At 43.0% G+C, this 12,363-nt stretch overlaps 5 protein-coding genes across 5 annotated transcripts; 2 read left to right on the top strand and 3 right to left on the bottom strand.

Moving 5' to 3' along the window:
* Nucleotides 1-1,040: 1,040 nt before the first annotated feature.
* Nucleotides 1,041-2,291, bottom strand: PUMCH_003813 (uncharacterized protein; the record flags this gene model as incomplete). The annotated part of the gene is made up of 1 exon (XM_063022770.1): nucleotides 1,041-2,291. The coding sequence occupies one exon, from the start codon at nucleotides 2,289-2,291 to the stop codon at nucleotides 1,041-1,043; it is 1,251 nt and encodes a 416-aa protein (XP_062878840.1).
* A 1,698-nt stretch (nucleotides 2,292-3,989) lies between these two features.
* Nucleotides 3,990-4,841, top strand: PUMCH_003812 (uncharacterized protein; the record flags this gene model as incomplete). The annotated part of the gene is made up of 1 exon (XM_063022769.1): nucleotides 3,990-4,841. The coding sequence occupies one exon, from the start codon at nucleotides 3,990-3,992 to the stop codon at nucleotides 4,839-4,841; it is 852 nt and encodes a 283-aa protein (XP_062878839.1).
* Nucleotides 4,842-4,970: 129 nt separating this feature from the next.
* Nucleotides 4,971-6,368, bottom strand: PUMCH_003811 (uncharacterized protein; the record flags this gene model as incomplete). The annotated part of the gene is made up of 1 exon (XM_063022768.1): nucleotides 4,971-6,368. The coding sequence occupies one exon, from the start codon at nucleotides 6,366-6,368 to the stop codon at nucleotides 4,971-4,973; it is 1,398 nt and encodes a 465-aa protein (XP_062878838.1).
* Nucleotides 6,369-7,499: 1,131 nt separating this feature from the next.
* On the top strand, nucleotides 7,500-10,784 carry PUMCH_003810 (uncharacterized protein; the record flags this gene model as incomplete). The annotated part of the gene is made up of 1 exon (XM_063022767.1): nucleotides 7,500-10,784. One exon carries the CDS (start codon nucleotides 7,500-7,502, stop codon nucleotides 10,782-10,784), a length of 3,285 nt encoding a protein of 1,094 aa, XP_062878837.1.
* A 214-nt stretch (nucleotides 10,785-10,998) lies between these two features.
* PUMCH_003809 (uncharacterized protein) lies at nucleotides 10,999-11,658 on the bottom strand (the record flags this gene model as incomplete). The annotated part of the gene is made up of 1 exon (XM_063022766.1): nucleotides 10,999-11,658. The coding sequence occupies one exon, from the start codon at nucleotides 11,656-11,658 to the stop codon at nucleotides 10,999-11,001; it is 660 nt and encodes a 219-aa protein (XP_062878836.1).
* Nucleotides 11,659-12,363: the final 705 nt, after the last annotated feature.

The raw sequence follows: 12,363 nt of genomic DNA, 5'->3' as shown, positions 1-12,363 counted from the left end.
TCTTGCCTTTCGTGCTCCCAGCCCTCGCCGCTGACATGTTTGTCATCAAGGCATGGAGCACCCAGAATGGCCAAATGAAGGACACTAAAGTCTTCAAGGTCGACTCTCACCCTCACGTCTTTTCCGTGGGCGGCAAAGAGGGAAAAGAGTTGTTCTTGAAGTTTGGCGCCAACGGCTCCTTGTTTGACCAAGATGGTCGTGGAATCAATATGGACCCTAACACTGGCGAGATGGGCAATGTTGCACCATTTGGTCGTGAGGCTGCTTCTACTGGATTCTCCATCAAGGGAGATCACTTGGTCTACGGCGGAAAGGATGCTTGGAGAGCATGCCCAAGTGGTAACGGATACTCTTTGGCTTTATCTAACTGCGTTGGCGGTACTCCAATTGTTTTGCAACAAGTTATTGTGAAGTAATCATGTCAGAGTTCGAGCACTTCTATTGATGTTAGCTCATGATTTATGATTTATGATTTATGACTCTACGATTCGGCTAAGTACGAATACAATTTTTTTTACATTGATTGTAGTGAACTGAAAAATGATTATGATTGGTATGGTGGTATCCGATTCTTTCTTACAATTTATCTGTTTGTTAACTGTTCGAGGTGTGTTAGTGTGTGTTTGATTTGAAATTGCTGGAGGAGCTTGACTTCCATTCATTTTTACGAACCTTGGCGCATTGAAGTATTCAAGCCTGTCGATTTTGCGATTTTTCCAAGTGGGATTTAGAACTTCCTACTCATTAAAGGTGTCAGAACAGTGACGTCAAACTCTGCAGGATTAATTATGTATGCGCAGGCACTAGACCTATTTCAGAAAGAATCCTCTTAATTCGGAAAGACGTCTCAAAAGCACTTTTGAATTTCGAATTGAAAAGGCCGTCGGATTTGTGGCTGTTCTCTAAAGCCTTAACCAATGTGAGGCGAATTTCATGGTTGGTTCCTAGTTGCGACGGAGATCTAGACAAAAAATCAGCATTGAACCCACTACATCATAACTCTCATTACAAATATATCCATTACTTTAGTTTCTCATAATCTACTTCTCAGAAATAGCAGTGACACCTGGCAACTCCTTACCCTCCAACAACTCCAAGGAGGCACCACCACCAGTGGAGACGTGAGACAACTTCTCAACGACACCGAACTTCTTAGCGACAGTGGCAGTGTCACCACCACCAATGATGACGGTGTTACCAGCCTCGGCGGAAGCAACAGCAGCATCCAACAAGGACTTGGTACCAGCGGCGAACTTCTCGAACTCGAAAACACCTGGAGGACCGTTCCAGACAATGGTCTTAGCCTTAGCAACGGCAGCAGCGAACAACTCGCGGGACTTGGGGCCAGCGTCCAAACCCATCCAGTTCTCTGGGATACCCTCCTCCTGGGTGGCAACACCAGTTTGAGCGTCCTTGTCGAACTTGTCAGCAGTGACGAAGTCAACTGGCAAGACAATCTCAACACCGTTCTTCTTAGCCTTAGCAACCAAGTGCTCGACGTTCTTGGCACCAGCCTCGTCGAAAAGAGAGTCACCAATTGGCATGTTGTCCAAAACCTTCTTGAAGGTGAAAGCCATACCACCACCGACAATCAAGATGTCGACCTTGTCCAACAAGTTGTCAATCAATTGAATCTTGTCAGAGACCTTAGCACCACCCAAGATAGCCAAGAATGGTCTGGTTGGGTTCTCCAAAGCCTTAGCGAAGTACTCCAACTCCTTGGCCATCAAGAAACCGGCAGCCTTTTGTGGCAACTCGACACCGACCATGGAAGAGTGGGCTCTGTGGGCAGTACCGAAAGCGTCGTTGACGTAGACATCAGCCAAAGCGGTCAAACCCTTTCTGAACTCAGCAACAGCCTCGGCAGAAGCCTTCTCCTTCTTGCCGTCGACCTTTCTGGAGCCCTCCTCCTCGATGTGGAAACGCAAGTTCTCCAACAAGAACACCTCACCTGGAGCAGCGTTGTTGACAGCCTTCTCGACATCAGCACCGACACAGTCGTTCAAGAAGGTAACCTTGGACTCTGGCAAAAGAGATTGCAACTCCTTAGCAACTGGGGCCAAAGAGTACTTCTCAACACGCTCACCGTTTGGTCTTCCAAGGTGGGAGGCGAGGATAACAGCCTTTGGCTTTTGGTCCAAAGCGTACTTGATGGTTGGCAAAGCAGCGACAATACGTTGGTTGTTAGTGATAGTGGTACCGTCGAGTGGGACGTTGAAGTCGACACGGATGAAGACACGCTTGTTGGCGAGGTCCAAGTCCTTGACAGAAAGTTTCTTAGAAAGCGACATTTTTGGTATTATTCGTAGGTAATTTATTGAAAGATTATCGAAGGTCTTAAATTCAAAGCAATTGCGGATTCAATTGGGTAGAAGATAAGAATCTGTAGATGATCTAGAGGGTGGAAATTTCCTAATTGATGTAGAGAATTCTAGTGTCTACGAATGCGAACCTGGTTCCTTATATACTTTTTTTCGGGGTGGGCAGGTCCGGGTTAGGCGCTAATGGGTCCTTTGCGCCGGAGCCATTAGGCAGGATGGGACTAGAGAGCGTGGTTAATAAATCGTGGACCCGGGGTCAAAATCCGAGAAAACAAGCCGACAATTTCGATCATATGAATTTGAGTTATGATTTTATCTCTGGTTTTTGTTTCATTTTTCATTTTTGGATAGCTAGACTGACATTGTCCATTTGATTCGAGGGCCAGTGGTGTGATCATTGGATCAATGCTCGTAGACTTTCTGGAAAATCCCTGTTTATTTTCGAATTGTTCATTATCGAAGAATGAGATCAGATTTCTACTCTTTTTTTCCTTTTTTTCTCTGTTTTTGTTCTGTTTTTTGCCGCTATTCTATTGTATTCCGCAACCAGTCCAAGGTCGCGTAATCGCATGGCTTATTCGCTTAAGTGGCTTGTGCGGTATGCGCCAACGGGACATTTGGGGACTGTTAGCCGGAGAATGGGGTGTTTCAAATCATGGGGTAATACAATTGCAGGTATAATTATTACGTGATGATTTCTTGTATTATTTCATGATAGGAAGCTAGAATCGAACACGGTTACAAGGCTAGTTCAGTCCAAGCTATGTAGTTTGATTCCAATTTATTAAGACAAATTGACGATCAATTTCGAGTTGATCGTTTGACTAAATAGTTTGTTGGTTTGTCTGTTGGGCGAGTTCTGGCATGCTCATAGCTTAGTCCAACCGTAGGTTAAATTGGTTAGCCACTCCAAGCTGAATTTCAACAAGAATTATATTCCCAACTAGTTCCATTTATTTTTTCTTACGAAACGGACTTAGATTTGATCTTGGTTCACACTATGCTCGGCTACGATGACTGCTCATTTTGTTTAGAACCCCTACGATTTCTTTCTGGGGTTCAAGTGCACCCACGAATTTGAGTAAAGTCTCTGCTACTAAGCCATTTCTCAGAGATCAGATTTAATGTCATTTAACTGCAGTCAATTATGGGATTCGATATTTGTTGCATCCGTTTTATGTACTTAAGAAGAGATTACACCGTTTTATGTACTCAAGAAGAGATTACACAATCCGTTCACTCCATCATACCTACCAAATAAAAAAAGTAAAATATTGTGCGAGGCTGAAAAGCTTCTTTTTTCGTGAGTTTCATGTGTGCTATCCACCTTTCGGCATCTTGACCAAATGTTCCTTCTAGAAGGTTCCAGAATTGGATCAAAAATGTAACTAAGCTAACTCTTAAAAACCACATTCAATCTACCAAATTGTCTTCTCGTGAATATTTTTGGGACGTAAAATATCGACTTTTAACTACAATTTGCCTCCCTGATTTTCAAACAAACGTATACTACTCCACATTAGACATTTGTATCCATCGCAGGATCCACGATTGAACCGTCCTAATTTCTCTGGTATTCCATCATACAAAACCGGAAGCATTTCTTCACCCACGAATCTTATCATAGCTTCGAATATCACATAATTTCCACAACGCACCTGATATACAATGGATAAATTACTTCAGTGGTCTATTGCACAGCAAAGTGGCGATAAAGAAGCCATGGAAAGAATCGGTCAGCCTGATCCAAAGATGCTCGAGCAACTCTTTGGTGGCCCAGATGAGCCTACACTCATGAAGCAGTCTATTCTCATTCTTGATAATGACGAGGCCACAGTCGAGAACAAGCTTGTAGCTTTTGAGAATTTCGAGATGCTAATCGAGAACTTGGATAATGCGAACAACATCCAAAACATGAAGCTCTGGCCTTCTATTATTCGTCAGTTATCGAGTCCTAAACTCGAATTTCAAGTTTTGGCTGCTTCCATCGTAGGTATTGCTACTCAGAACAACCCAAACAGTCAAGAGGCATTCCTTACTCACGAAGATGGTCTTTCTTCGTTGGTGCGCTTATTGGCTGATCCACAAACGCCCGAATCGCTTGTGATGAAGACTTTATTTGCACTCTCGTCCCTCGTCAGAAACTGTCAAGAAGCATGCGACAAATTCGTGGCTCTTGATGGCTGGAAGATCCTTAACCTTAGTAAAGCTGCTTCCGAACGCCTTCTTTTACGTAAGCTCTCATTAGTCTCGGCCTTGTTGTCTGGTGGCCTTGACAATGCCACGAAAGAGCACATCCATTCCGACGGTGTTGTTGGCAGTATTGCCGCAACCTTGAAAACTGATGGTCACCTTGGATGTATTGAGAAAGCTCTCAACATCATTTCTACTCTCAAGGCCTCTGGTTATGACTTTTCAACCGATGAACTTGATATCTTAAACCAAGGATTGAAGAATGTTGAGCACGTCGAAATGCTCTCTACAGATGATTTGCGGTCTGCTCAACAATCTCTTTCCTAGATAAATGTTCTAGTTGCAGATTCCATGATGCTTCTCTAGTAATTAAACCCCTTCGCATAAACAATACCTTATATATACAATAGACTGTGTCCCTACGACACATAATTTCTGAAAAGTAATGCACACAAACTAGTCAGTGATAACCTGCGATGGATCATTAGACATGAGAGCGCGCCTCATTGCGTTGTTCGTTGTTTGAGGCACCACGGGCTTTCCATCAAAAGTCCCTAGATTGTCATGCTCTATGAATCTTTGATACATACTAAGAGGGGAAGTGTAAAACTGATAGATTTTGTCTGCTTTTGTTGCAGTGACTAGGTTGAAGTGTTGTATCATCTTCAAGAACGTACTCTTTTTGTCTGTGCCCAGTCGGACATTTCCAAAATTAGCGTAGTCTGGATTCCTCTCATACTTACTGTATAAAGATGATCCAATGGTGTATGAGAAAGAATAAAGCCAATCTATAGTCTCGTCTAAATCTCTGCAGGTGAAGATGTTAATTCCGAGATTGACCTCTGTTTGGACTTTCAATCTTTGAGCTTCCGTAGCGGTTATATTCTCTTCGCTATCGCTTAGAGCTTTACGTCTCTTTTTAGCGACGGAACCATCGAGTTGCTCTAGTAGCGTTTGTCGATACTCCTTATCCTCATTGGTTTGTAGCTTTTTGAGATAAGTGCCAAAACCCGGGCATACGATGAAAACATGACATGGAGTTTCAGGATTCTCATGTGCAGCTCGCTTTTTGACTTTATTTATATCTTCGTTCACCGTGCCATCTTTGATTTTCCAGACTAAATCTGCTCCATCGTAGAACAAGGCATAGACAGACTCCAGAATTTCGGTTAAATCACAAGGCTCGAAAACATCTTTCTGTTTGTTGTATAACGCATTAACACGCCGCTTCCACGAGAGTAGTGGTACTTCCACGTAGGTATTGCGAACAACGAAGCCCTCAAACTTGGTGTCAAAATAGGGGGTCCGAACCTTGCAATTTATACATAAAGCCACTTCCAAGACCATTTCCGCCATAATTTCTTCTTTCTTCCGATTTGTTCGGTTGGCATCTCGCCATTCTTTAGTGGTCCACTCACCGGAGGTGCTCTTCTTGGAAGCAACTTTTTTTTTTGGTGATTGAGCCGGCGAAGAGCTTTCAATTGGGTCAGACGCAACAAAAGGCAGATGTGTGTTTTTCGAAGATGGCTTCGTGGCTCGTAGCTTCGAGGCAGCAGAAGGTTGTGTCGTAACTATTGCACCAAGCAGGCGCTCCAGCACAGGCGAAGAATGTAGCACCAGGCGGAAGAGAGAGCGGGAAGGAGACTTTTGTAAAATGGATTCGCTAACAATCTCGTTTTGATCTGCCTTCCTGTTGATACTGGACCCAGTCTTGGGGTCCTTGTCTTGTAGAATATTTTGAGTAAAAGAGTCATCATCCGAGCTGCTTATCCAATTACTGAGATCCAAGATGCTTCTTTTTGTTGCTTTCTGAGGCAGACTCACTACAATTGAGGTCGAAGCGGCTTTTTTCATGTTCTTATCGACAACAGAATCGTCGGATAATCTGACGTTAGTAAACGATTATATAATGGGTTGAAGTGTTTACATACATTATGACACTTGGATCATGGCCTAAGTGATCTGATTCTATTGGATCGCTCAGGAGTTCAATTACATCCATCGGATCACTAGTCACGTCATAAAAAATACAATGAGATCATGTACAAATGTATGACTGTATGAGGATATGATAAGTGAATTCAGTTCAATATGACTTGTCCAGATATCAGGAAGGGGGATATATGTCCTTCTTTTCTTGAAGTAGTACCAATATTGTTGTGGAGTACTGCAGACGCGTTTGCAGCCAGATCTGAAAAAAAGACATAAGCATACAAAATCATGAAGCGGAGCTGGCTCAAAATTCATATGTACATTTATTGAGATATATTCAACTTAAAATTTTGAGCCCGCGAGAAATTCTTGGTTAATGTATATGATGAATACCTTAATTGTGAAAAGTGGCCATGCTCCTGAAGACACTAAAAAACCAAATAGCGATTAGTGAATTGGATTGTAATATAAATATTGTCTTGCGCTTCCCTTATTTTTCTGAGATATGGAGGAATTTGTGTTAAGGCATATGAATTCCATTGTCAATAGTAAATCTATACTAACTTTGAGAGCACAAAGAAATCTGTGGAGTAGAAGATCCGGTCTGGTCCCTTTCGATTTTGTTCTTAACGATGAATTTATTGAGTAGACCCATTGCTCAATCAGACTCGCCATCCACAAGAAGTAGTGCTGTGGTGTAGGTATACAATGACCGTACGTATTGGAGTATGAACTAAGAAGAAGAAAAGAAAAAATAAATGCAATAAAACTCTCCCCAAAGATCAATTTCGCTTTTTTGTTGCACCTTCGTACCATTGTTCCTCCCACTATATTTCGAATCCAGACGCTAACTCCACAATTTCCACCTTACATCACTCTGTATATCATTGACTCTCCAGAACAACATAGCACCTCTACCCTTGAAGATTTGTTTAGGTATCGAAGAGACGTTCCCTAGACTAAAGACTCATCCGAAACTATTCTTTACGAATTATTTTCTATAAGCTAATCTCTGAACAACCGCCATACCTAACACAAAACACACAAATCGCTATGGTGAATAGGCATAGAGCCGTCAGCATGACACATGGTGTCAGTGCCGAAGAAAAAGAGCGCTCGTTTAAATCAATTGCTCGCCTCAAACTGCTCAACAACGAACTCCGGTATGACTGGCCTCAGTTAGCTTCTGGCGAGACGTCTCCACTAGAAATGGCAATTGCACTTTTGGATGACACCCTGGTGGGTCTCGCGCATCGCAAGCCGCATTATGATGAGCTTTGTGAAAGCTTTGGAGGTGTTCTTCGCAACTGCGTGGTCGATAACCATGAGCTATTTAACAATAGCGTAGGACTGTATCATCTCCTATTGACTACAGCACAAGATTCTCAAAAACAAGCTGAAAAGATTGGGGATTTGATCGAAAGTAGCACACAAGATATGCGCACGCGAACAGTTTTCTTGCGTGAACTAGATGCAAATTCCGCCAAATACTCAGAAACAATTGAAGTGCTTGATGCCATGGAAAAATTGGCTGCCATCCCAGCAGAAGTTGAAAGACTCATTGGCGAGAAGAAGATTCACGACGTTTATGATGTCATTGCAGCTGGTCACCAGACGGCTGCAAAGTATAATTTGTGGTCTCTCTCAGCGATGGCATCCACTCAGAGTTTCTTAGAGGCTCAGCTGCATACTCTCTATGACATGATTGTGGAGGAGGTGAAGAATGAAATTTACTTGAGGAACGTCATGTCTGTAAAAGATGCGTGGCTGTTCTTGTTGCGCTCGTCCTCCCCAAATGCGGCGTGTCTATCGCAACTTCTTCGCTCGACCTCTTTGGAGCAGTGCATCCACAGTCTGGCTAACATAGATATTGTGGATGTAGCTGGGCGTCTATGCGAGCAAGCAGATGCCTTCTTGCAGCTGCTGCTTCCAAAGTTACACCGGAATTTTTCGTCAGTGGGCCCTTCTTCGGTTGACTACTCTATTCTTCTTGACTCGACCCTGAATGCGTCATCTGAGTCATACTTCTATCTCTACCGTCTCATTTGCACTGCTGCAAAGCTCAATAAATTGGATTCAATTGTCGGCATACTTGCCGAATCTTTGCGTCTGGAGATACAAGTGCTAGTCTCAAGAGTCACAGAAGAGACGAAGCTGACTCACATTCAACGCTTGGCAAAGCTCCAAAAAACTCGTTCCATGGAGCAAAGTGGTAGCAACGAGAAACTAAGTGCGACAAAACTTCATGATGGAGCTGTCCTGGTCCTACTGGACTTCTTTTTCTCTGTATTTGCCGCCGCCTTGTCTATACTCCAAAGGCATAGAGTTACATGGGAAATTGTGAAGCTCATTCGTTCCAAGGATGTAGTCGCTCCTGGGAAAAGAGACTCTTTCATGCCAGCGATAGGATCAGAATATGATTTCTACAAAGTTTGGAAAGTCGTTCTGGAGGAGTTGCAAGGGCTAGTCTCTATTTACATAAATGACGGAGAGGAAGATTCAACTAACACAAAGTTGGATGCCACTAACTACAATCCAAGCGGAAACCGGATTCACCAAGTTCTTACTAAGAAGCAGATATTCTCATTTGAACATGCAGAATCCAAGACTAATGCATCAGAAGTCGCTCGAGAACTCACAGAGGCAGTAGGAGGCCTTTTTCCCGGAATACAACTCAAAAAGCCCCTTAGTCTCAATTCAGGCAATTCCGATTCATCGCCATATATATCCAGTGAGCATTTCAATTCAAGTGTTAATATTTTGGTTCCCCAAACAATTTTCAATATGCGTGTCATCTTGGAGCATTTACTTGTTTTTGTGGCAGGATCTCAAAATTTGTTCGTGGGGTTGAAACCTCAGAAGACTTCGCCCGCACATGACTTCTTCTTCGAGATTATGAATAATTCGTTTATGGCGCGCTTCCGTGAGGAAGCAGATCAAGTCTTCGTGGAGTGTATGGCTGCTGGTCTGAAGGATTCACGGGGAGGCTTTGGCCAGTCCATTGTAGCAGTTTCCAACGACATTTCGTCAAACATGTCCACAATGCTGTCACTGCCGCGTGTCTACTCGAATGCCGTACAATTCCGCCGGTTTTTTGTTTCTTTGTGCTATATCGTCAACACCTCTTTCACATATCGTCGTGAGATGAGTGGACTTGTTTTAGGTATACTCAAAGGTTTTGCTAAAGCTTATTCTGAATATCATCAGGATTTGCTTGCAACTGGAGGCACTCAGGATATTACCGAGATTAGATTCGGGTCTGCTGCACAACTCCTGACGGGAAAGAACATCTCGCAAGTTAATCAATGGATGCGAATCCCGACTTTAATTCAACTGTCCGGAAAGTTGCTTTACGCTTTGACGCTGGTAGAGCAAGAATCCGGAGCCTTGCAGAATGACTCAGCGAAAGCTTTGGCGCTTGAAGAAATCCAATACATGCTTTCTTCTGACAAGACATTCAGCTATTCGAAAGAAGACTTGCTTGATGATGAGTGGTTCCATCATGTATGTTACTTGCTTCTCACGTCACTGTGGATCTTATCCTGGCTTCCTTCCATGAGAAAGGAATCGAACTACAATGTTGGCCAGTTGAGTGACAATAAAGAGGCGGTAGAAGATGTTGAAAAATTGAAGTACGAGTACTCATTCCTCGAAAATGGTCGTCCCTCAAACGCCATACTAGAGAGAATGCAACATGTTTACTTGACTTTGAGTCTGGACAAGATTGGTGAATTCGATGATGCAACCAAAGCTTTTGAGACAATCCGAGACAATGCTCTCATCGCATTGCGGTATGATCTTCGCTTGAAAGCGTTGTATCATATTGGGCAATCATTCAAGGAGAGTTTTGTGTTGACCACAGAACCTGCTGATTGTGATCCATTCATTCTGCTGTTCAACAAAGAAATATACTTTATTGGCACTAAAGTGCAAGATTTGCTCACTCCCACTGAAGCGGAATGTGTTTTCTATGGACTTCCCCAATTTATCAACAAGGCCTTCTTGCAGGGTAGTGAACTTGTCAAGGTAGTCAACAGGAACGGAATAAAGAAGATTCTCTTAAATATTTTCACAACTCAACAGGTACTTCGCACAGTCATGAAGAAAGAAGATACAGTTGACCTTAGTGGCGCTTCCAAGTACTTTGAGCTTTTCACCGTGAATGAAAAATTTTTACTAGACAGGCTCACCGGTGAAAAGAAGCCATACACCATACGTGAAATGCTCAATCTTGTTCGTTTGATCTACAGTGAGAAGATGAATTCTGAAAATGTGACAAATTTCAACAAGACCAAGTATGCAGACTTGGCAAATAAGGTGAAAGCATCTTACAAATAGAAGGATTGGTCTCCATTGCAATGAAATTATGATAGTTGAGTAAATTAAAGAGTCGATGCTCTTTCATAGATTTTGAAACTAAGCGAAATGTAAGGCCATGCATTATAGCCATACCTCCATACGAAAATTCACTTTGTATTTGTGTAATGAGGCACCTTCGGCGCAGTTTATTGTACAAGATTCTATTAAGTTAATTTTTCAGCGATCATATGTCCTAATGGTGGCCTTGGAAGTTGTTTCCGCCAGGACGAAGGTTCAAACGGTTGCTCAAATTCTCGAAGAAGAAACGGCCAAAAGACATTCCCAAAACGACAGCGAAGAAGTAAGTCAACACGAAGGACATGGCCACCAACATCATGGCCCAAGACAAAAGCTCTGGAAGAAAGCACAATAAGAGACGGATAAAGTCTCTGAACAAGGCCTTCACAAGGGGAAGGTGGGACACTCTACGAGCAGTAGCAGGTTGAGCCTCAAGACTACCATCCATATCCTTCTCATCGCATTCACACTGTTCAATGATCGTAGTTTCAGTCTTGTAGTTGGGGTTGTTCCACACACGGATCTCCAAGTAATTTTTCAAGAACTCCAAGCCCTTGGAAACGAAACAAACGACAAAAATGAGCACAAAGATACCGAAGGCTTCACCCTTGGTCTTTGCCGAAAGAGATGAAAATAATACTGGGTATGCCTTGAACTTAGTGGTCAAGTACATGTTCATACCTGCCATTTCCATACTTCCGCCATGGTCGTGGCCACCGTGTGACATTCCAGTGGCCATCGAACCCATGGACATCGTCATAGATGCCATGGATGACATTGCAGACGACATGGTCATGGAGGCCATTGGCTGCAGCGAAGACATTTGCATGTTCATTGTGAATATAAAGAGATTCTAAGTTGGAGGGTGGTTGTGAGCCCTTGATTTGGTTGGGATCAAAAAGTCGTGAGAATTACGGACCTCTAGAAGGAAAACGGTCCTGAGTGAGAAGATCACACCAGGTTCTTATACTCGCCGAGACGAGCAAATTGAGCATTTAAAAGCCTAATTCAGAAGACTTGAATCCTGCAGGCTAGCTGATCTTTTTGATAACAGGTGCGAATCAAGACGACACAAATGTGAGCAAATAAACGGCTAGGGCTACGATGCAGTGATACAGGGAACACCAAGCTTGTGTTTGTAAATTTGCGCAGTTGGCGTATTTTCGTGTTTCGGTCTTCAAAGTTCGTGTACAAATTCCTGAAGTGGTGATCTGTTTTTGGTGGGATCATAGGTGTTTGAGACGTGAAATCCCACACAACAATCTGAGAAGATCTGCAAAAGGAACTCGAACTTAGGAATCAGTATCACTAGTGCCGTGGTTTGGTAATCATTATCGTTAGAGTCATGCTATATACGTGACTAGATGCATTACCTTCAAACAAAGTCATTTTACCAACGGATCGCCGGGGTGCTGAATAGCCGAAACTCAAATAATCGACCACTTTAAAATTCAGACGAGGAGAATTTACAGTCAGATAAAATTCTTCGAACATGAATGAAGCTGAGCTCCAGTGTACCCGGTCGAGATACATAACATTG

Source organism: Australozyma saopauloensis, chromosome 4 (assembly GCF_035610405.1).
Source record: "Australozyma saopauloensis chromosome 4, complete sequence".
NCBI classification, from domain to species: Eukaryota; Fungi; Ascomycota; class Pichiomycetes; order Serinales; family Metschnikowiaceae; genus Australozyma; species Australozyma saopauloensis.
This window is presented reverse-complemented; position numbering and strand designations above follow the sequence as displayed.